Source organism: Uloborus diversus, chromosome 8 (assembly GCF_026930045.1).
Source record: "Uloborus diversus isolate 005 chromosome 8, Udiv.v.3.1, whole genome shotgun sequence".
NCBI classification, from domain to species: Eukaryota; Metazoa; Arthropoda; class Arachnida; order Araneae; family Uloboridae; genus Uloborus; species Uloborus diversus.
Genome location: NC_072738.1, coordinates 62636220 through 62660716, shown reverse-complemented (window position 1 = coordinate 62660716; position 24497 = coordinate 62636220). Strand labels below are relative to the sequence as shown.

Sequence of the window (24497 nt, the reverse complement as noted above, 5' to 3'; positions counted from 1 at the left end):
TTATTCTATCAGAAGCGGAAAAAATTCTCTTTATTTTGGTATTAAATTTTAAAATTAACTACGTTTTCACCGCAAAAATCGCGAAAAACCTTTTAGAGGTTTTTAATTAATATCTGCATTAATTAATGTCATCCAAAGATGCAACCTAGCTAAGAACATTCTCGATCAACTCTCCTTTCGAACAATGTTTTTTTTTTTTTTTCAAAATCGGTCCATCCGTTTAGGCGCTGGAGTGCTACTGACAGACACACAGATACGTCAAACTTATAACCCCCTTCCTTTGTGTGTCGGAGGTTAATAAAAAGACAAGGGCTCTGTATTTGAGGTTGAGTGAGTTCAAATCCAGTCCCTAAATGAAACCGCAAATAACAACTAACCTGTGAGCCTGAAAACCAGCAAAATCCTCTTCGTGGATGTGTATGAGTTTTCTTCAGAAGGTTCAAAGTATGAAACCATAAATTTATTGATAACAAAATATGTAAAATTATTTACTACTCAAAAGAACGTTTTAATTCCTTAATGTTCCTTTTTTTTCTTCTTCTGAAAATAATGCTGCTCGTAAACCATATTCCATTTTTCTTTGAAGAATTGCTGCTTTTTTAATACTCGAGTAGTTGCGCCTCTAAACAGTACTTACAGTTGTTATGTTGTTGTTGTTGTTGTGATATGCCAGCTAAGCTGGCAATTTGGGGTGCGCTGCTTCAGTTTTCCATCTGTATCGTAATTTGGTGTGTAGTCTGTCTTCCACAGTACACACATGCCATAAGGGCCCGTTTGTAGGGTAGGCAACCATTCGCAGCCGGGACTCTACTCCGGGACCTCCCCATCACAGTAAGAATTCTCTGACCACTAGACAGGGCGGGCGACAGCTTTTATAGCTAACTGCTTTTATAGCCTGTGCATTGCAACCAACCGCATGGCAGATTTGGAAAAATCTTTCGCTTTTACTTGATTTTTTTTAAATGTTATTTTTTGAAACAATATAAATGATTTGTGAAAAAAATATCCTTGTTTCAATTTGAATCTGATAACAATTTCGAAAAGTAAAGAAGTTGGTTTTTGAAAGGCTCGGGAAATAGTTGTACGGATGTTAAACTTAGGGCCGTGGTAGCCCGATCGGTAGAGTGTCGGATTTGGGGCCAGAGGGTCCTGAGTTCGAATCTCGATGGTCGAAGATCCACCGTCGTCATTAAAGGGGACTGGGCGACGTTAAATATGCTTGTGGTCTCAATGTCCTCCAAGTGAAACGGGGGCAACTCTGGTGGTGCTAGCACCAGGTAGCTATTAGCTCCTGGTCTAGTTCTAAATTCTCATTAACTGTTCGATCCGGTGATGATGCTGCCATCTATAGGTATAAAAAATAATGGAGGCAAGGCACTTAGTATGCAGTCCTCGACATAAATACAGTTGTAGTCAGTTGTGACTCGGAATCGAAATCGAAATCGAAATGTTAAACTAGTTTTTTTTTTTTTTTTTTCATTTGTGAAAACTAATCAATTCATAAATAGGAAACCAATAAACAGGGCCGATACTTTTTCTCTTTATTATTTAATATCAAACAAATGACACGTCCAACTAGGAAGAGGGGGTAATAAAGGATTCATGTAACAAATGAGTTCCTTCCCCCGATGAGAATCGACGCGCCTCCGCGGGCGTGGCCTCCTCCCATGGGGGCGGAGTCAACAGTTCAATGGGTAAGGTTTCAGTTGAGTTTTCTGTGTATGTTGATCCTCTATGGCACGCACTTTCAGGGGCTCAGCGTGGAGTCAGCCATTCTACCAGGAGGTCCGAGAGGCTGCTCTCCCAACTGCTGCCGCTGCTCGACCAGGACGCTGTCAGGAAAATAAAAACGGAAAAATAAATAACAGAAATAAACAAAAAGGCAGTGAATAAAAATAAACATATGAGGCAGTGAGAAGCAAAGGGATGTTTGTGGACATTTTCAAGTTTTGAGTAAAACGCGTTTAAATATAACATCCTAGGTAGGATTTCGTTGAAATTTTTTTCTAAATAATGCTGTATAGTAGCAACTACCAGGACTAGTAGTACCATCTCTTGCCCCAAGACAGAGGAGAGGATCACGTACTGACTATCTCCAAATTTTCAATTTTGCCACTTACATCCCTTTACTTCTCACTGCGTCATATAATGATGTTTGGCATTCTTCTTTGAGGAGAGGAGAACGGTTCCTTCACAAAAAAATCCACCCTTACCCGAGAAAGAAGTGAGATACACATAACCAATATTATTAGTTTGTTAGTGAATGAGCTAAGGAAAAATAATGGTCAAAAACTGTCAGTGCTTTCAAAGACAGAGTAACCTGTTTAGTACTAAGTACCCTACAGTTAATATTGGTGGCAGAAAATTCGTCATCGGTGACATTTAAAGTCATTTTCACCAACTGTAGCCATATTGTTGTTGTTACTAATGGCCCATCTGGTCTGATGAAATTCCACCAAATCAATTAATAAGTCGACTCTATTGAAATCTGGTACCAAAAAAGAGAGGCAGACATTTCTTCCTTTACTAGTTGAAGACCATTCAAAATACGTATAATCAGGTGATGTCTGGCATTGATGGCAGTAAGGGCAGAGAGTCTTGTTGCTCTCGGAAAATGTTAATCCTTTCAAGCTAATCGACCACTAGCTAATCGTGACCGCAGGGTCTGATAAAAATAACGGGAGGTCTTAGACCAAATTTTTTTTAGGGGAGCCCTACAGTCAAACCTAATAAAACTTCAGCTATTTACGGGGACCCTAAAAAGCGGCCCTAAGGCCTTGACATACTTGACCTATGCAGTCATCAGGTCCTACGTGACAGACAAGTGTTGGTTTGTCTATCGTATAGAAGATACTAAGGAAGGTCTGGTTGTCTTCCTTTGTACCAGTAATGAGAGGGATGTATTAGCCACTCCTCTTTGTTTCGGGACTTTTCCCCTCGAAAATAGTGCCAGAAACGTAAGTTATGAAGTGGAGGGGATGGGACGATCTATTCTCTCCTTTGCAAGAGTAGTGTCTGCCAGTTCATGGCACGGAACTTCATTCCCGTAGCCATTGTCAATTGTGTTTGTATTGAAATATGTATTAAGTATGGATTCTGTATTTACTTTTAAACCAAAGAAAAACAAACTACTGATTTTTTAAATAAAGTGTTCGCAAACAGCTTTGAAAATATGAAATGAAGGCAACGACTAAAGCTAAAATTGTGCTTTTGACGAAGAACAGTATATAAAGTTGAGCCTAGGGCCGCCTTCCACTCTATGCATCTGGAAAGAGTTAAATTAGAAAACGATATCGGAGTTCCAACACTAAAAACAAAAGAGCGTTACATAGGTTAGCCAATTCCACTTATAGATAAATCTTTTACGAAATTACATTTAAGAAATACACCGTTAATTTAACATACATGTAGGTACGAGTTTTGATACATCTACTGCACATCGCAATTTTTTTTTCGGCTGCATTTCCTTTTAGTAAATATTCACTTTTAAGCAACTTGCGAACGATTAAGTGATATTTAAAGTTATTTGTAAGCATTGACTTACGCGTAGTTGGGACAAAAAGCGCCTCAGGACTTATTTGTCATGTTGTAAAAATGTATATTAAACGAAAATGTTTCAGAAAATTTGATTAACCGTACAGAATGCGGCGGTCTCAATCTGTTAAATATTTCAAAAGTTAACTTCAAGAAGTATTTATACACTACTCGACATTGAAAACGCAACACCAAGAAGGTGTGGTCAGAAATTCATGTAAATTTCAGGTAAGACGCAGGTTACTGAGTTATGCAAATGATGTTAAATGTGCAGCTCTGCAATGCACGTCAGGTAAGATGGATATAAAAGAAGGAACTTGTTGAATGGGAAATATTCGAGCCGTTATTTCTGCCAGACGAATCATCGGAGAAATTGTTTTTGTCTCTGAGGATACGTGTAATAACAGAATTCCAGGCCGCCGTCAACGAAGGATCGCAGCTGATACCAACATGGATGCGTCCACAGTGCATCGGCTGTGACGAAGATGGTTGGAGCAAGGAAATGTGGCAAGTTTGAGGGGTGCAGGTGCAGCCAGAGTGTAGTCAGCACCAAGGCCCGACTAACTGAAAGTGAGGTCCTAGGCCCATAATAATCTGGAGGCCCCTGAACCGTGTAGAGCGGAATGCAGTGGTTGATTTACAGGTTCGGGACCCGTTTGATTGCTCGTTTTGGAGGGTTCTTTGTCTATCTCAGAACTCTATGTATAAATCATTTATCATGTGTATTTTTAAATCCCCTTCGTGGCACCTTATAATTGTAATAGGTAAATTCGTTACATATTTTTTGATAATTATTTAAAAAATACATGTATTTTTCATATAATTGTAATGCTATGCGTAATTCTGTACGTAATTTGGGGCCTCTTAGGAAGATGTTGTCCCAGGCCCAGGCCTAATCGGCCCGTGTGGTAATTAGGCCCTGGCAGCACGTGTTAATCGACGCATCCGCCAACAAGCGGTGATAGTCCCGCAAGCCACATGTACCTCTATTTTGATGCCTGTGAAAAACACCCTGGATGTTTCTATATCGACCAGAACCATTTCTTGTCGATTGGTTGCAAGTGGCCTGCACTCACAGCGTGCGTTAAGCAGACTGCCATTGACCCCACAGCATAGACGCTTGGAATCGTGCCGTGCTAGATCGACTTGGATGATGGAATGACGGAACATCCTGTTCTCAGATGAGTCACGCTTCTGTTTTTTCAGTGATAGTTGCCGCATACGAGTGTGGCGTCGACGTGGAGACAGCTCTAATCCGGCAGCAACTGTATAGCACCTCGCCGCTCGACAACGTGGCACCATGATTCGGGGCGCTATTGCGTATGATACCACGTCATCTCTACTTCGTGTTCAGGGCACTGACTGCCGAACGATACGTTCAGAATATACTGCTGCCAGGTGGCAATCCCTTACCGTCAGGGGGTGCTCATTGTAATTTTTCAGCAAAACAACGCCCGACCACACAGTGCTTGCACTCCCGACATGCTCTACAAGATGTACTGGGGTTTCCGTGGCCACCGTACTCTCCTGTCACCAATCGAACACGTGTATTATGTGATTGGAAGTCGTTTGCAAACTCTCTCCCTATCTTTTTCAGAAGAAGAATTTTGGCAAGTGGTTGACAGGGAATGGAGAACCATCCCTCAGGACACCGCGTTTCATCGTGCATCGCCGCTGTCCTGCATCCTATTGAGTCGGCGCCGTTCTCGTGCTATAATCTGAATACCGGTTCGAAACAAAGATCACTGATTGTTCCTTGCTGTCTTTGTCTTAATGCCAAATTTCATCTCTTCCAGACCACTCTTTCTTGGTGTTGCATTTTCAGTGTCGAGCAGTGTTCAATGAAAACGGACTGGGCAAAGTGTATGACGGTTTTAGAGTTTTGAAAGGAATAAGGTACATTGATAATGGATCCACGTAATAAAGGAAGGACGATTAAATTAATTTTGAACATGAATAGATTTTTTTTTTTTTTTGAATAGCTGCAGTGTAAAGGTTGCAGGTCGATGGGCCGGACTGTAGTTGCGTGTACGCCTTTCAACGCGTAGCACACAAACATCCCATAATCTTCATTCAGGGGTGCCACCTAAAGGGGTTTGAGGGGTATTTTTCACATTTTTGGAGGGGGCTCTTGCTTTTTTTTTTGGGGGGGGGGCATGGACATCCCTAGTGTTACATAATGATAAAGCGAGAAAGTAGGGTTTTTTTTTGTACTTCATCGTTAAAGTTTTCTTTCGCGCATTTTTTCCCTTGCAGGTATTTTGAAAGGTATAAAAGGAAACCCATTCGATAAATCGCCAAAATGACCGGTATATTTGAAAAATCAGTGCTAACCTGCTCAGTTTTTATTAATTTTTCAAATATACAGGTCATTTTGGCGATCTTACAGACTGCGTTCTCTTTTATAGCTTTTAAAATGCCTGCAGCGCCATCTGTTGAGGAACAGTGAAACTATTTTTGAAAGTTTGTCTGTCTGAAAATTTATTGTTGTACCAATCATAATGCAACAAACGGTATATTTCTATCGCTGCCCGTTTCGTTTTTATTGAGTTTTGAAATGCACGAGTCATTTTTGGAATACCTTGTAGATGTGGTGTCGGTTGTTACAGTAGTGGAAGGGATGATCGTATAATGTAGAATTTAGATTGCTCGTTTCCCCTCAGAGCGACGGTACACTCTCTCAAATGCTACGGAATACCACTCTCCAAAATGCGAGCCCTACAAAAGAGAAAAATATCCCTTAAGAGATCCCACCCCCTAATTTTAATGGTGCAGTCAGCGCCCCTGAAAAATCCGGCCCCAAACTGTGTTCGTGGGAAAGATAGACTAAATTCAAATATAGAAATGCGTGATTTGGTGACAGCAGTAACGTATTTGGTACACACAAGAGCAAATTGGGTGTAATCAGAAGGGGAACACTATCTGTTTACTTTTTTCTTTTTTTATTCCAGAAAAAATCCTCAAAAGTGGCCCAAATAGTGACAAACCTGCTGGCAACTTGTTTGTTTACTTCTTGTCTATTGTTTCCAAAAACGCAGTATAGGATTTTTTTTTTTTAAATTTCTGTAATAATGGTTAGCTAAAGTAAATGGGTCTACATTAATGACATAAATTGAAATATAATTGATTCTCATCAACATGGAAGCATATAACTTCGCATGGTACTAATTTCGAAACTGCGCAAATAAACAATTTAAAATAACTAAGGTGTTTTTATACATTACATGAATTTTTTTTTTCGTTTTTTTTTACGGAATACCTAGGTATTGTTCCGTAGAATTAGCCACATATGCTTCAGTTTCTTAAGTACTAATTGAAGAAAAACTGCAAAAAGTTTAGCTAACTGAGAACAAAAGATTTTTCACTCATCTTTTTGTAGGTTCCGTATGAAGAAATCTAAAGGGCAAAACCCTAATGTTTGCTACAATCTGCACAACAACTGTTTTTTTATGCATAAAAAGAACATAACTCGCTAGAAAATTCGAAGAAATAAAAGAAGCGGAGAAAGAAAAACATTATTAGACTAGAATTTGGAATTTAATAATTAGCTTATCAGCCAGTTCAGAAAAAGAATACATTTATACACAGAACTTGATGAAACAGTGATACGTAGTGGAAGTTTTCGCATAAGGAAAATTTTGTTTTGTGTGCACAGAAATTTTGAGGCACGTCATAAAGGACTTTTCCGGGCCCCCCCTCCATAATGTTTACCTCCATATATCACGCCTTGTTTTAAAAATATTGTGCCCACTTTAGTCTCGAGCCGGGCCCAACAGGTGTCCCTTCTACCCCCCACCCTTGTGTACTCCCCTGAATAGTGTCATGTGACATGTACCGATAATCAAATTATATATAAGCTCTTAAAATTGTTATAAATGATTAAAAGACAGATTTGTAAGAAATTGTGTGATACATTTCATAACTTGACGGATTTTTTGCTTTATTACTAAAATCTAAACGCTTCTGTTTCGCTGTCAAAACACTTCAAAAACGTTCCTGGAAAATAATGAGCAGCTGATGTGCAAAATTTCTGCAAGTAACATATCTTGCAAAAAACAAATGTTTCCGCTAAAATTCAGTTACCTTCCTGAAATCTTTCTGAAGAATTCAGTAATCTTCCCGATTGAAGCCCATCAGCCGTGTCTCTGGAACTTTCAGAGAAAACTTCCGTTGGTTTAATATAATGGCTTGGCATCTTCCCACTTTGCCAAGAAAGCTTCAAAAGCGTTATTGCTATCATGGCCAAAGCTAAGATGGAATCCAGAAACTTATTCATTCTCATTGGGGGATTGGCCCTAAGATGGAATCTGGGAACTTATTCTCTCTCATTAGGAGCTTAGTCAATCTGGACGCACCATATTCACGCTGAATCCGATATATTTATTAAATACGAAGTTTTTCTTTATGCTAGTAGCTAAAAATATTTTTCACAACAGTGAGAAGTCTGCATTTGGTAACTTGTGGCAATTCAGGAAATGTTTTGGCAAGGATACTTGATTTTCTCAGGAAATGCATGAACAAAACTCTGAAATCCCGAAACGTTTCATAGAAATAATCAGCAACGTTTCGGTTTTTTTTTTACAGTGTTGTCTCTCTGGCTTTTCGGCCGACATGTCATTTGTGCGGGATCAAGACAAGTATTAGATTCAAGACGCTTTGAGAAAGCTATTCCGACCAGTTTTATCACCGCTATACCTTTAAGCGCAGAGAGATGTTAATTAAATCCATTCACTATTCAAAACTAAATCCGCATGTAGGTTCTTTTTGAACGTCATTCGAGTTGATGCCAAGTTTGGCGAGATATCCCAAGGTTTTCAGCAAATGCTGCCAAATTGTTCAAATTGCCAAGTCCATCTCCAAATGCCAAGCAGCCGTTGAAAACGTGTTTTGCTTGACAACGTGTAAACTGGTCATTTCTTGACAAGCGGTTTGAACTTGCAATCATATTTATCAAATAATTTCACCATTAGTTCTAATTAAAATATCAGTAGTAATTGAATTTAAACTTTGTTTTAGCATAGTAAGATGTTTCCCCTATTAGCCTGGCAAACTAGACGTCAGTAGGTAAACTGTATCCTTTCAGACTGATCGGTGGTTCCAAAGTCAAACCTATGGTAGATGTTGACATTAGTTACGTTCTTCTATCATGAGTCATTTTTCAAATTGCTTATCCATTCATTTTCGTTTTATTTCACGATAATGATGTTTGAAACGTCTTCATTTTAAAAATTTGTTGTATTGTGACAATTTGCTATTAATGTTAGAAGGTGGAGAACAGTTAATTGGATGATAGCAATTATTATTTCAGTTCAAGAACTTTGGAAAAAATATTTGCAAATAAATTCAATTACAACACTAAGACGTAGGAATAGGAAATTAAGACAAAATGACTCGTAATGTCAAACTTCAATCCAGTTTCAAATATATTTGAAAAGGGTTCCTTCAGCTTCTATTAAACTTTCAAATCTTTGATGCATGAAATGATTGCACGAGGACTAACTAATCACCAATTCAAAGTTGTAGAAAGTTTATAAAAGAAATAACGAAATTGAAACACGTACAAAGGCCCAACCTGTGGTTGAGGCGGGGTTCCGTTAGTTGAGGAACATCTCACCAGAGGGCCAGGCAGTGATCTACATTCGGTAGACTTCGCCAGAGGTGGCGTCGTACCAGAGCCTGGGGCCTGAAAACAGCACAATGTGAAGTAAATCAAATAAAAGAAATCTAACAACAGTAGAAGGAGTAGGAAGAAGCAAAGCTTTTAAAACAATTTGGCAACGACAAGAAGCTGAAGCATTCTAAAATAGATGCCATTTGGAAAGTCCTGTTCCTTTTGCTTGAAGTCAGGTTTGGGAAGTTTGTTTTATTTTCGAACTTACAATCTAAAATACGTAGAATATTTCTGAAAACAGACAGTTTATTGCGCTTTTCACCTTTTTTTTTAAAAAAACTGTATAAGGACCTGGATGCGTCGCTTCTTGTGTTTGCTTTGTTTTGTCTTAAAATTAGAAGCATAAGAAAACTGGAAATATACCGAGTGCTTATCATTTTCATCTTAATACACACATTTATATAAAACCTAGACATTTAAATGAATCAATACTTTTTGCTAGAGAAGCTCATATACTAACTATTCGAAATATGTAACTGTCTAAAAAACTGGTGAAGAAAAACCACATGAAAGACTCTGATTAACACAATTTTTTTTTTTTTTAATTTTTAAAACCTGATTTCAAGCATTTGAATGGCAACAGGACTCAAAGCAGGATACAAAGCACCATCATGCAAGGAAAGAAGGACTACGTTAGCTCTATAGATAGGAGGCACAGATTGATAACAAAAACCAAATAAACAATTATTCACTTTCAAACCACAAAATGTTATTCACAATGAAGAAAATCACAGCAATAAATTACACTCTTCCAATAAATATTTCTCTTTCACTGACAAAAGAATTTTGCAATGAGACTAATTTCTTGAGCCATGGTACTTTCTATGCTAACAATGCTCTACGGACTGTCTAACATTCGAACGCATCCAGTAACTACTCCTTAACGTATTATGATGAACCTAGAAAACAATACAGCAGAAAATTTCAAAGTTGAACATTAAGAATAGATTGTGGGATGCTACCATGGAACAGCAGCTACTACAGACCTACCGTTATATCAATCGAATAGAATCAACATTTCGATGAAATACAGTGGGCCATTGATGCAGAAACATTTTAATGGCTTCAAAATGATTTGGAGATTTTGTTTTAATGTTAAATCGCAAATTCAAGCAAACTGTTTGCATTTCGAAAGAGTTTTTTTCCGAGTTAACAACGAGAAGCAGTTGATTTGGTATTAGCGATGGGGATCTTAGCACTTAGAAAAAGTAATTTTAGTATGTGATTTTGTTTATTGTTTATTGAGAGCGTCATAAACTATAAGGTTTTTTAATGCCAGATTCCTTAACAACTGAAATGGAAATAAGTACAATTTCGTATACTAAGGGATTTTATTGGTACCTTGATCCATTGAGACTGCGCAATTAAACAACCTCACTGAATTTTTGACTGAAACAACTTGATATTCTTCCAAATAAAGTCCTTAATTTTAGAATCATTTAAAGTTTTAACAACAAGCGTTGCATTAAGTTTCTGGCTGCGCCATTTGTAGCTCATGGTTATACGATACGCATATTTCAACGTTATATAAAGATTGATAAAATTTATACTATCGTTACATTTGGTGTTGCTACATTCGAAAATGAGAATACCCAACCGTATATACCTAATTTTGCCACACTCCTCTTACATTGTAAAGGCCAAGCTAAATTACAGAATACATTAATTTCGTATGCAACTGATCAATGCATCCGACATCATCATTCGACATTTTGCTTTTCTTGATATCATTAATTCTCTCCCTTTACCATTGTAATATTAGATCCATCAAATCGCTACATCTGGTTTCCGTTACATAATTTGCCATCAAAAAATAAAATATTACTATATTATTTAAGATTGTGGCACCAAACTATCATATTCCCCACGGATGCAACACTCAACGAATGGCACGACTTCATATGTTTTTTTTCCAGTGATTTCACTCCCAATATTTTCTTTTTAAAAGTTTTCACTACGAATGTTTTCATTTCCTAAGTTGTCACTAGTCATGTTTTCTTTTCCCCTGATTCCCCAGAAGTAAAAATCAAGACCTGTCAACTTAGATGTTCTACTTGCTCTATCACTTATAGGGGAATGATAAAAGGGTTTTCCCAAAGATACTTAAGCTATTCCACTTAAGTTTTTAAAAAAATCTTTGATTTGGAAAACAATACTCTAACAATATATAAAGGGTAGTTAGGCTCGAAATTTTCATTCAACCATCTAAATATAAAATAGATAAACTATTCAACAGAGCACAACAGTAGCAAATAATTTCTGGCAAATTTTAAATTACACTCCTCAAAACGGAGATTGCAACACCAAGAAAGAATGCCTAGCGTCATGAAAAATTTGTGCGCGTATCGGATTGCATGATACTCTACTCGTGTGCAGGCTGTAAAGATCAGACACATTATTTTCTCATAAACAGCATCACAGGATTTGTGGACCTTTTGCGATTTTCTAAGAATGCCTCCAAAATGTCAGCGAGTTGAATAACATCAGTCAACGACCAGGGAAAGTAATTGTATTATCAAACTCCATGAACTTCGTTTGTTGCCGCGTACAACAGCAACTCGTGTTGGGTACGACTTAGTTCAAGTACCATCCAACATTGTGTCACAAGACCGATTCAGGAAGGTGTACCTGCATACGGAAGTAGAAGTGGAGCGCACAGATCGGCTTATTCGTCGGTCAGCTATTCGAGACCCTCTCCATTAGCAACACAAAGCTAGACGCCTGGTGCGGTCTTAGCGTCATCGTACCTGGATCATCAAATGGTATCGAGAATTGTTTACAAATAAATATCATTTCTGTCTGTGGTTGAATGATGGCAATCAACGGATATGGCGGCGAACCGGAAAATGCTACGAATCAGTGTACTTCATTTATCTTCACACCGGTCTGGTGGAAGACCGGTGTGAAGGTAGATGAAATACGCTGATTCGTAGCATTTTCCGGTTCGCTGCCATGGTTCGGGGTGACATAATGTGTGATCACAGGACGCATCTGGTAAACAATGAAGGCAGTTTGGAAGCGGACTCCTAGGTCATACAAGTTGTGAAGGCTGTTATTCTGCCCTCGATGCAGGCACAACTACAGTACTATTACAGCGAGACGATGCCAAGCAGGTGTTTTAATCATTTGCATAGCCATTTCAACAGTATTGCTCCTGCAATATTCATGACGCTCGGCTCATTCTTATTTGATGTTGTAATTTCACTTTTGTGAAGTGTCGTATGATTTGGTTGAGTCGTTGACTGAATATCCATTTAGAGCTTAATCCAGGATTGAGGTAGCATCTTTGGCTAAATCTAGAATCAGTACATTGTAGAGCCGTCTCATCCAATATTTGTGTTCCAAACGGGGGCGCGTGATAACGCTAGAATCTACAGTTGGAGCAAACTTAACCGAGCAGTATCATGATACTGTGATGAGGTTTTGCGTAGCCTTCGCAACACCGGCCGGTTAGGTTTGCCCCAACTGTAGTATCTGTAACGAAAATGCGCCGAAAAAAACTGGTAACTTAGTTTCAGATATGCTGCTTGATTCACATTTGACTATTTCAGCCTGTAAAAGGAGATATTTCATTAATTCATATTTAAAAGAAGTTACGTATGAAAATGATATTGTTCTTTACACGAAGCATTTCCCAATAAGCAATCATTAAGTTTAATGATTTTGTTACCTTGTTTGATTTGTTCTAAGTGGCGTTTTACTATTACTGTATTTTGTGTTTTTCAATTATTTTGCACGACGCAGCGACCAGCGACTACATATTTCCAAATACTCCCGGCATTTCGAAAGCCATGGCGAGAACAATGCATACTGACTGATCGCTGAGCCCTTGCGTCACCCCCCCCCCCCCCACTTCTTTTAAACTGGTTTTGAGATGAACTCGTCCAAGGCCGAGCGCCATCAATCCTGAGTTAAATTATACAATGTGAGTTTGAATCAGCACGTGGCTATCTGGTGCCAAACAATTCACTTAGAATCCACTGCTGAAGTAATATAGTAATACCAAACTGAGAGCGAAGTTTCTAAGAATCAAAAGAAATAAAAAATAACCATTTGCAACAAAAGAAGCTATCTTAGGCGAGGTTCGACGATGTTCCCAAGACTTATCTGATCTCAAAGAATCTGGTTTTAATAGATTGATAAACTGGAATTACATGCTACAGTAAGAATAGAATTCACAGAAAAAACTTCGAGTTGTTTTAAACGTTTTTACAAATGAATTAGCACGAATAATTTTGAGGAAATAAATAACAGCGAAAGAATAAAATACATGTGGCAAAAATGTAGTGCACTAAACCTATGATGTGAGCTTGATTTCTGAAATGAATGGGATCAATTAAAATAAAGGATGACATCCGCTCTCAATTTCGTCAAAGGTGTTAAGTTAGATAAAATATTTTTAAACGAATATGATTTAAAATTTTTCAGTTAGAAAGGATATGCAGCAATTATTGACTGTCACATCATACACTGCATAGGCAATGGGTGCACCAAAAAGGTGGGGGGGGGGGGGTTAAAAGAGATGTAAAAGGTTAGGAGCGGTGCCTCGAAAGCATTTTCTTTTTGTTTCGCAAATTGGGTTATATTATTGATTTTTAACATTACTGTTTAAATAACCTTCTAAAAATGTGGAATATGGTCTAAAAAATCGGTCACCATAGAATCCGCTCGTTCAATTCAAAGCTTCATTCTTATGAAATAACATTATAATAATTAATTTATTTGGAAATTTTTTAGTTTTGTCTTCCTCAACTAAATCAATCCACCGTGTAAAAATTCATTTTTCAATCTATCGGTAATTTTTAACTCTGAAAAGTAAGGGGGCAAGACTCCTTTACCTTTGGATGTGAGGAGACATCTGCCCTCCTTGTCCCACCCCACCTCTGTGCGAGAAGCATATGATGCATTGCACGTACATGAAGTGGCCATGTAACGTGCAAAACGTGCTCACATTTTGTTTCTCGCAGCATAAAATGCATTCTAGGCAAGGGTTTTTCCCAAAACAAACTGTGAATGCTTTTTTCACATCACATGCCATTCACGGCTCAAGTTGAACCTTAGTCAGACACACGAACTGCCGATTGAAGCTATTTACTTGGTTGAAAAGGCTTTAATCGACGATTCAAGTGTGTGACTGAGGTTTAGCCCTGACCGGTGAATACGGCCAAAGGAAGTACAAAAAGAACAGTAATTTTGAAAAGTGGGTATAAGCCCGGAAATTTTGGGAACGTTAGGAACTTTACTGGAAGGAAGCCATTTTGACGATACGCAGGCGAATAAGACATCAGGTTTTGTACGGATAATGTTTAAAATTCATTTGCTTGTATTTATTAACACATTATTTAGTGAAAAAATATTCTTATAAATGCAGCATCCACTGAATTTTAAAATAATCTAATCAATTTTCAACACAGTTTCTATAAATTTAACGGACAATTGATCATAAATTGTTGAATTTTTACACTGTTACCTTCTTTAAGATGTACATTTTTCGATTTTTCATATTTGTTTTGGAAATTTCCTAAACAATGTACATCTTTTAATTTTTGGTATTTTGTTCGTATGAATAGCCTTTTTTGATTGGGGTCAGAAGTGAAGATTTTTCCATAGCTATTATACCTTCTTCAATAAAATGTTTTTTGCTTGGTTCTGTTGGGTTTTGTTCCTCAAGAGCCTTAAGAGACTGTACTGCATTAAACAGTAGTCAATTAAGTGTACATGATAAGAGTGCTTACAATGGTTCGATATAGCATCATCTGCTCTACCTGTTTGGAAAAAATGGAATGGTCCCTTTTTGTTGAAAATTGTTTTTCGAATGAAGATATAGGGTTAGGTCACCAATAACAGACAAGGGTCCAGTAACAGACATTCATAAGTTTGAATTTAAATAATAGCACTTTTAAGCGGGTAGAACTGATGCTGCTGTAGCTCATGAATACGGTGCAGACATCTAGTGTTATCAGAGTAAATTTTATGAGTCAGTTGGTATTTACGAGGCAGTGGTGGAAGATTATGAACAGCCACCGCGAGGTCAGCTGGTGTTTCATGTTCATTTGAACTTAATAAGGATTTAGTTCTAAAAATAAAGATCTTATACACATTTTGAAGAGAAAAGAGGAATTTTGTCTATTACTCATCCTTTCCTCATCCTGTCTGTTGTATGGTATCATAAGATTTTTCTGTGTCTGTTACTGGGAGTTGGAACTTTTTTCGAAATTGAGCAAATAAAAATAGAATTAAACTAATTTAGAGGATCCAGAAGCATCCAAACGTTAGATGAGATATTGTTGCATGAGATAAAAATAGTTTAAAAAGTCTAAATACATTAAGAGGCTCAGAAAATTGAGTAAATTTCAGAGCGCTGCCTTAAGCATGTCTGTGACTCATGCCATTTCCCTAAATGCTAGCAATTAAACAATATTTAAAAATGGTAGAGCAATAACATTTAAATGAAGTCTTCACGTTCCCCCAAAATAGCGGGAAAACAAGACTTTCTTGAGTTTTCCTCGAAGCATTTTGAAAATACACTAAAATTCCAATTATCTGAACTCCAACTATCCGAATCGCTGAGCGCGAAATGTAAGTTTCTGGATTCCGTTGCTTTGCAAGAATTCCAGACAAGTGAAGTGCTTGATACTTTCTTACAATTTTGTCATTTCTTTTGCCATGGTTGTAAGAATACTTAAGGTGCTTTCTTGATAAGTCAGGACGGCGCAAAGCTATTATTTTAATTTAACCTCAGTTTCTTTGAAGGTTTTAGACATGACTGGCTTTTACCGGGAGATTTTTGAATTCTCCAGAAATATTCCAGGATTACATCAAGAAGGATGCTGATTTTTTGCAGTAAATGTTCCTGTTTCCTGCAAGATATGGTAGAATTTGGGCACATCAGCTGCCCATTATTGCACAGGAACGTTTCTGAATTAATTTAAGGTGCTGTTTTCTTCAAAAATGTTAGAACTGAAGTAATGCAGAAATAGGTAGACAGAAAAAGGAAAGCTAAAACAGAACTGGCTGCGCTTAAAAGGGATGATGTGATTGAGATAAGGGATGTGACTTACTCCTCTTGCAGGGCCACATCTCTACAAGGAAGTGTAGGACGTCTATTGGACGCCGGATATCGACTTCCTCCCCGGTGGTTTCGGCGTGGCACATGAGGGGAGGACCGAAGACGGTGGCCAACCCAAGAGGGGTCATCTTGTTGCGGTCCCCGTGGCTGCAGATCAGACGCAGGTGGTCTAACAGCAGCAAAACCGTGCACTGAAATAAAAATAAATAAAGAAATTAGGTAAATAAAAGAAGTTATACCGTAAAAAATAGTTTTGGAACGCTTTTGAAGTGATACTCGAATCAACGAAAGACTCAAAAATCTGTATTATTTGAAAAGTTGTGTTTTTTCAAAAAAATCCACAAATCTATAATTGTTCAAGTTAAGCGTTGAAATTTTCTGGTTAACATTTATAGCAACGAACTTTGTAATTACTATATCACTAGAAAGTCGTCCGTCAAGGCATGACGGGTAAACATTGCTTCTAGTTTTGAACGAAGCCATTGCCTGTTTGGTGATATTTTGATGGTTGAAATTTTAACCCTAACTCTAGGGGATTAACCCTAAACTCCAGTAGATAGCGTTTATTGTTAAGCACTTTTTCGCACATTCTCCTATAACGACAGTTTTATCGGTAAAACAGTGAAGTTACCGGTTCCAGTTCAGTCTTGTCAAAATAAAGCATTTCCCTGCATGTCGAACATTACCAAAAAATATTATCACATTATCATGCCGTGGCACGAGTTTCATTGTTGATGACGCCAGGAGCGTTACTCGATCATTTGCTATTATATATATATGAGGATTATTTTTGTAACGATTAACAAAACCATTTTTGCAACGACTAGAAATTTTTTGTCTCACTTTCCAAATACAGGTCAAGTATAATAAAAGCTAATACAGTGAAATCCCGTTACAACGATTTAAAATACAACGAATTATCCATTTCAACGAAAGAAATTTTCAATCCCGGTTTTGTTGCTACGACATTGCTTGAATTCCCTTACAACGAAATTCCCTTTACAACAAACGAAATTTGTGGTCCCTCGAAGTTCTATGTAGCGAAATTTTACTGCAATAATAATAAAAATAAAAAAAGGCTGTGACAATCTTGCAAACGCATCATTTTATGATGAACAACCTAACCTTTCAATTCAAAAAAAAAAAGAAAATAGATTAATAAAACAAGACGAAGAAAACATCTAGCACCCAGCAGGCACCATCCAGCCCCTGGAATGAATTTGAACGTAGACGTTTCGTATTCAAATGATGTTTTTCGCAACCACGAATTGCGACAGGACCCTACTCGTTGTTTCTCTTGTTCCTACACACTGTAAAATAATCCAAAGCGTCACTGATTACTTCCGGCTAACATCAATTTGCATTCGAACATTAACTTGAATTTGAAAACAGTATAATAAATGTATTCTGCTGCTCAGGCCTCTGACTCCAGTATTACTTCTTTAGCAAACAAGTACTTTTAGTCAAATATGCTTCTAGAGTTTTGTGTTCTCTTTAAATAACTAAAAAAATGTGTTTTCATAGAGAAGCCAATTAAAAATAATAAATCAAAGAGTAAAGTTAATTTGTCCCTTTGGGAGGGATCCGGGCTTCCCCCCCCCCCCTCCGCTGCTCCCTAAAATCCGCTGCTGGACAAAGCTAACTTCGCAGCTTGTGAAGGTTACAAAGAGCTTGATCAGGGGCGGATAAAGCAGAGGGGGGGGGGGGGGGTCATGAATACCTTCCCCCTAAACTGTCGATAATTTTATCCATGCATCATAATTTTAAGTGATTATCTATACTAATATTATAAAGAGAGAGAGCGGATTTTTTGTATGTTTATATGTTCGAGGTAATCTCCGGAACCATTGCATCTATTTGAAAAATTATTTCACTGTTTGAAAGGTGCATTCTTACTGAGTGACATAGGCTATAAATTATGCATGAATGCATTTGTACTTATTATTTAAACCAATAGTTTGTCTTCGCTACCAGTTTATATTTCGTACTGCTTTATTGTTATACATGTAAAAACAGTTTCCGATCGTCCCGCATTAGCAACAAAACAACGGCTAAAATTTCTCTTTGAACTAAATGAAGATCCCGTTGTTAGCATAAGAACCGCTGTAACCTTAACATGTGTTTGAGGCCGCAGAAGATACGGTGTTTAGCATTCCATTAGCCTTGGACATTACAAAACTATTTAGAGTCAAAGAATGTTTATACTTCTAAAGTGTTTTAAATGAATAATAACTGAGATTCGCTGCGAACAAATTAGTTCTTAAACTCAAGTAGTGCAGACAGACGATAATAATTCGTTTTTCTAAAAGTTGTAATTTTTGCAAGCATTTCGGGGCATTCTTTAAGGTTTTTATTCACACTAAAATCGAAATGAGAAAATTCTGCTAATAAATTCACTTAAGTACATTTAGTTTAGAAAATTATCAACTCAAAGAGTAATTGCACTTAATTACCGTACATTCAAAGTTATAAGTTCAAACAATAACGAGCAAAGAACATTTGATAGGAAAGAAACAAGGAAAAATTGAACAAGAAGAGGAAAAAATATATAAAAACTATTTGGAGAAATATTCTTCGCGATGACCGCATTTAAGCATTTAATACGATATAGTAAAACAATATTGGTCGCAAAAATCCCATTAGAAGGAAACCGCCAAGGAAAAAGTCGAGGCATGTAAAGTAGAGACCGAAGAAAAAGAGTTCAAGAGGTTGCAAGGCATCCCGGGATTGAGAAAGACAGACCACTCAGTAGAATATACAATATTCTTCCTACTTACTCAATTGGAGTTTTGTCAGCTAAGAATTTATTTAGAACATTTTCCTGGTCTAACATATTTCCAAAGTCTTTTGACATTTGAAGATCCTACCAACCTATCAAGAAACATGTATAGAACTCGAACTTATAGAGGACGACAAACCTTGGAAACTAACCTTATCTGACACACATGTAATTTTCTGACTCCGCTCCTAAACACAGAGAACTTTAATATCAACTTTTAATTCTTTTGCTTTAGGGCAAACATTTGAAAAATATCTCTAAGACAATATATTGCAAGGAGAGCGTCAGCAGAAATATTATGATTGTCGTTTAATGTCAAACGATATAAACCAAAACCTAATTTAAATAAAAAGCAAAAATTTTCAATGATGCGGAAACTCAATAAGAGACTTTTGCTTGCCACCGTCGCAGGGAATCAACGAAAACAATTCAAAACGAAAAAAAAAAGAAAGATTGGTACATAAAAGACAGAAACGCAAATCAATGTTTATCGACATTCCCGGTGGAAATGGAAAAACCTAATAAATACAACGCTAGCCAAAACTCGATCAATAAGCTTTTGCAAAGGTTTCTCAAGGAATGGGCAGGACTTGACTTTGGTGGAAAAACTGGCCATTCCACATTTAATTACTTTGAAAATCTCCTTCAACAGGATCTGTATGTCCCACATGAAAAAAAAACGGACAATTTGGAGAATTTCTTCAAGAGAGTGTCTCATACTGCAGAACGAATGTTCGATGAACGGCTATAAAAGTCATAGATACAACCCTTAAAGGTCACAAAGGTACAGACAAAATTATGAGAGATGTCTCCTTCGTATTTGACGGGACTTTCACCAAACTCAACTCTTTTTGTGGTACCCCAAAGGAACGTGTGCAGATATACTTCAAGCCTGATTAAGGTCGTTCCCTTTACAATCTCTGTATCTCAAGAACAACTATAAGAGCCCGTTTGGGAGATAGGGGTAGGCATTACTAGAGTCTTATATGACAAGTAAGTACAAATACCTGGAAAAGGGGGGTCTCACCAAAATAGATGAGTTGGGAAATTCTCTCTGAATGATTTGATCCTCAATGTTTATTCTGAAACCAAGGAGGTCAAAAAAATTACAATGGGTATGCGAGAGGGCTATAGTTTTTGCGACCAACGCTGTGTAGCATCTAAAAGAGTTCCGTGATTACTTTAACTTCCCAGGACTTCTCTTCATGATTTGAAAATGAAAGGCAATATCCCAATAATTTTATTCGCAATTTTAATTTGCCTAAGCTGTGCAATTCAGTTCAACCCCAATTAAAATCACTGCGGAATAATATGATTTAGCCTCAGAGTTCTTGCATCACCTGCAGCAGATCAGTTGACTCATGTTCCTTGCATCCTTATGGGTCCTTGAATATTTTCTTTTCCAACTTAAGTGATTACAACTCCCAATGAAAAGTTCCTATGAACGTTAAATACGGAAAGATTATATTCCTCAGTGAGAATTATGCCTTGGTCTCTCTTAATCAGGAAATGAGTTAAATCAATTTGTTTCAAACCTCATAAAAATGAAATTAAAATGTTGCTTACTATTAAATTTTAAATTAAAAGTACCTGCATAATATTTTTTAAGGATAGATCGCTTTTTAACCCGAACAAGGTCGAGACGGGCAGTTAGTATTTTTATAATTTTATTAGCCGCTCATCCCGACCTTGTCCGGGCTGAGCAATTATCTAACTTAAGTAGATGTTAGGTAGGTATAATGTATTTTAAAACTTCATGGCTAACCTTATTTTTTATTTTATTTTTCTAAAATTTTGTTATACGTGAATTTATTCTCCGCATATTTTGACACAGGAAAACCCCGGAGAAAAATAATCTTCCAGTAAATCAAGTCGAATATATTTTTTATTTGACCTTGGGATTTTTTGATGGTGATGGCAAAATAAATTTTTATTGAAAACTACTCGCGAACATTGGAAAAAGAAATCTGTTGGTGTCATGGGAATTGGAAATGCGAGGAATATGAGCCACCAACTGACCCACCAAAAGATAAAAATGGTTCCTAAATTAAGAAGAGTACTCTCCGTCACATCATTCCGTCACGGTCTTACTTGGAGTTGAGTTCCGTCAAGCGGATTAAGGTTTCGCAATTAAATTATTAGAGTACAAAAATTAATTTTTAATGCAGGAAGGCAGAGTCCTGAAGAGGATTAAGGGAATAAAGACATTTTTGAAAATAATGCACAACTGCATTCATTATGGTACAGATGGATTTATTTATTTTTATTCTCTTACAGTCTTTTTAATATTTGTTCATTGTTATGATCAACAAAAGAATTTCTTGCCGAAACTATCGCCCACTTGTAATGTCACGTGTAATCTTTATGACAAAGGTTCTCAACTTCCGGGTAATCATTGATGATCAAATCATTCAGATTTGAGACAGCCTTTCCCAAATCATCTGTTTTCATCAGACCATCTTGCTAAGGGATTTTCTCGTCATCAAGTCATGGCAATTTCTAGAAGACTCCATCACATGAGTCCGTTTACCTGTTGATCGAAATTGGACCAGTTTCGAATTTATTTTTTAAAAAATTTCTAGTTCAACCGCGGCATCGATCAACAATTTTTTACCTTTAAGAATTTTATTTGACCTTGGGATTTTTTGATGGTGATGGCAAAATAAATTTTTATTGAAAACTACTCGCGAACATTGGAAAAAGAAATCTGTTGTTGTCATGGGAATTGGAAATGCGAGGAATATGAGCCAACTGACCCACCAAAAGATAAAAATAGCTCCTAAATTAAGAAGAGTACTCTCGGTCACATCATTCCGTCGCGGTCTTACTTGGAGTTGTGTTCCGTCAAGCGGATTAAGGTTTCGCAATTAAATTATTAGAGTACAAAAATTAATTTTTAATGCATGAAGGCAGCGTCCTGAAGAGGATTAAGGGAATTAAGAGATTTTTGAAAATAATGCACAACTGCATTTATTACGGTACAGATGAATTTATTTATTTTTATTCTCTTACAGTCTTTTTAATATTTGTTCATTGTTATGATCAACAAAAGAGTTTCTTGCCGAAACTATCGCCCTCTCGTAAAGTCACGTGTAATCTTTATGACAAAGGTTCTCAACTTCCGGGTAATCATTGATGATCAAATCATTCAGACTTGAGACAGCCTTTCCCAAATCATCTGTTTTCATCAGACCATCTTGCTAAGGGATTTTCTCGTCATTAAGTCATGGCAATTTCTAGAAGACTCCATCACATGAGTCCGTTTACCTGTTGATCGAAATTGGACCAGTTTCGAATTTATTTTTTAAAAAATTTCTAGTTCAAACCGCGGCATCGATCAACAATTTTTTACCTTTAAGATTTTTATTTGACCTTGGGATTTTTTGATGGTGATGGCAAAATAAATTTTTATTGAAAACTACTCGCGAACATTGGAAAAAGAAATCTGTTGTTGTCATGGGAATTGGAAATGCGAGGAATATGAGCCAACTGACCCACCAAAAGATAAAAATAGCTCCTAAATTAAGAAGAGTACTCTCGGTCACATCATTCCGTCGCGGTCTTACTTGGAGTTGTGTTCCGTCAAGCGGATTAAGGTTTCGCAATTAAATTATTAGAGTACAAAAATTAATTTTTAATGCATGAAGGCAGCGTCCTGAAGAGGATTAAGGGAATTAAGAGATTTTTGAAAATAATGCACAACTGCATTTATTACGGTAGAGATGGATTTATTTATTTTTATTCTCTTACAGTCTTTTTAATATTTGTTCATTGTTATGATCAACAAAAGAGTTTCTTGCCGAAACTATCGCCCTCTCGTAAAGTCACGTGTAATCTTTATGACAAAGGTTCTCAACTTCCGGGTAATCATTGATGATCAAATCATTCAGATTTGAGACAGCCTTTCCCAAATCATCTGTTTTCATCAGACCATCTTGCTAAGGGATTTTCTCGTCATCAAGTCATGGCAATTTCTAGAAGACTCCATCACATGAGTCCGTTTACCTGTTGATCGAATTTTGGCCAGTTTCAAATTTATTTTTAAAAAAATTTCTAGTTCAACCGCGGCATCGATCAACAATTTTTTACCTTTAAAATTTTTTCGCTAAGAGTATGGCATTATGGGTAGTCACTGATCTGGTACTAATTTTGGTACGTGATTGCTGTCTTCGCAGAATCGCTTCGCATAATCGTAAATCTCTTCGGCGACGTCTGAGGCAATTCCAGTCTCCTTATGGCTTTTCACTTGATAAATTTTGTCTTCTACTTGAATTAGAGTTTTGTTTATGATAGCTTTTGAGAATGGCAGTCACATTGTTCTGCTGATATTCTAGTTGTAATAGGTCCTCATAGAGATCTTCTTTTAAATGTTTGCCAAAACGCATATCGGATCCTACGGTTGACTAAGTAACAAAGTTGTCGCAAATAGTTCTTTCAGTTAAGGAGCTGAACCCAAAAGTACAGCACCAGCTAACTTATGCTCCGAATGTTCTTTGTCTTTCTTAAAATCGTGTTATTTTCATGCTGCTTGACAGGTTGCCATGACTTGTCCCTTAACTATCACAATATTTTGGAAATGTGTTGGACCAGGAAATTGTTTTAAAAGAATCCAAAAATGAAAAATTCAGTTTGGGTAGGACGCATACTGTATAGAAACCTTTCTAATTCCGAGGTGTGCTTTCTACCTGTTTAATTCAAATTTTAGAACACTTTTTGAACGCTAAAGCATTTATTTCTCATTTAGAACAAAGAAGCACACACTTTTGGGACTTTATATATATATATATATATATATATATATATATATATATATATATATATATATATATATATATATATATATATATATACATATATATATATATATATATATATATATATATATATATATATATATATATATATATATATATATATATATATATATATATATATATATATATATATATATATATATATATATATTATATATATATATATATATATATATATATATATATTTTAATTCAGCACACTTTTAGAGCACCGACTGGGTGATTCCGTCCTTTCTCTTTTATAAAGACATTTACCCCACCAATCCATAATGGTTCATTGTAGCACGATTTCTAGCAATTTTCATATTGAGAAATTCGATTAACTGGCAGTTAACGAAAGTTGCTAAAATTATGTTGATAAGTTCAACAAAAGTGGGTATTATTATTTTTTCCCATGGATAACCATTAAAAAATGAAAAGACATTAAAAGAGCCTCTTTTTGCACTTTTTAAGTAAAATTTCGAAACCTGAAAGGGGGTGTTTGTACAGGGGTTCTAACAAAATTCAACTCTGCAAAGGACGATAGGAAATTGAAAATGTTTTAAAACCGTTTTGAACTGTAGAGTCAGTGTCTTTGAACTTAGAAGTAAACATGCATGCGTAAAAAAGATAATATTTTAAGATAACTTG

General features: G+C 36.6%; 1 protein-coding gene across 2 annotated transcripts in view; it reads right to left on the bottom strand.

The window, feature by feature from the left end:
* Positions 1-1528: 1528 nt before the first annotated feature.
* The window catches only part of LOC129227282 (rho GTPase-activating protein 100F-like), a 127700-nt gene continuing 104731 nt past the window's right edge, over positions 1529-24497 (bottom strand). Inside the window, exons 14-16 of one of the 2 annotated variants that reach the window (XR_008580828.1) lie at positions 16267-16465; positions 9096-9217; positions 1529-1832 (exon numbers count right to left, since the gene is read on the bottom strand). Coding sequence is in view for 1 of the 2 variants with exons in the window: in XM_054861816.1 (XP_054717791.1) it covers positions 1756-1832; positions 16267-16465 (276 nt within the window). In the remaining variant the exon portion in view is untranslated. The remainder of the gene's footprint in view (positions 1833-9095; positions 9218-16266; positions 16466-24497) is intronic. The other variant, XM_054861816.1, reaches the window with a different exon arrangement.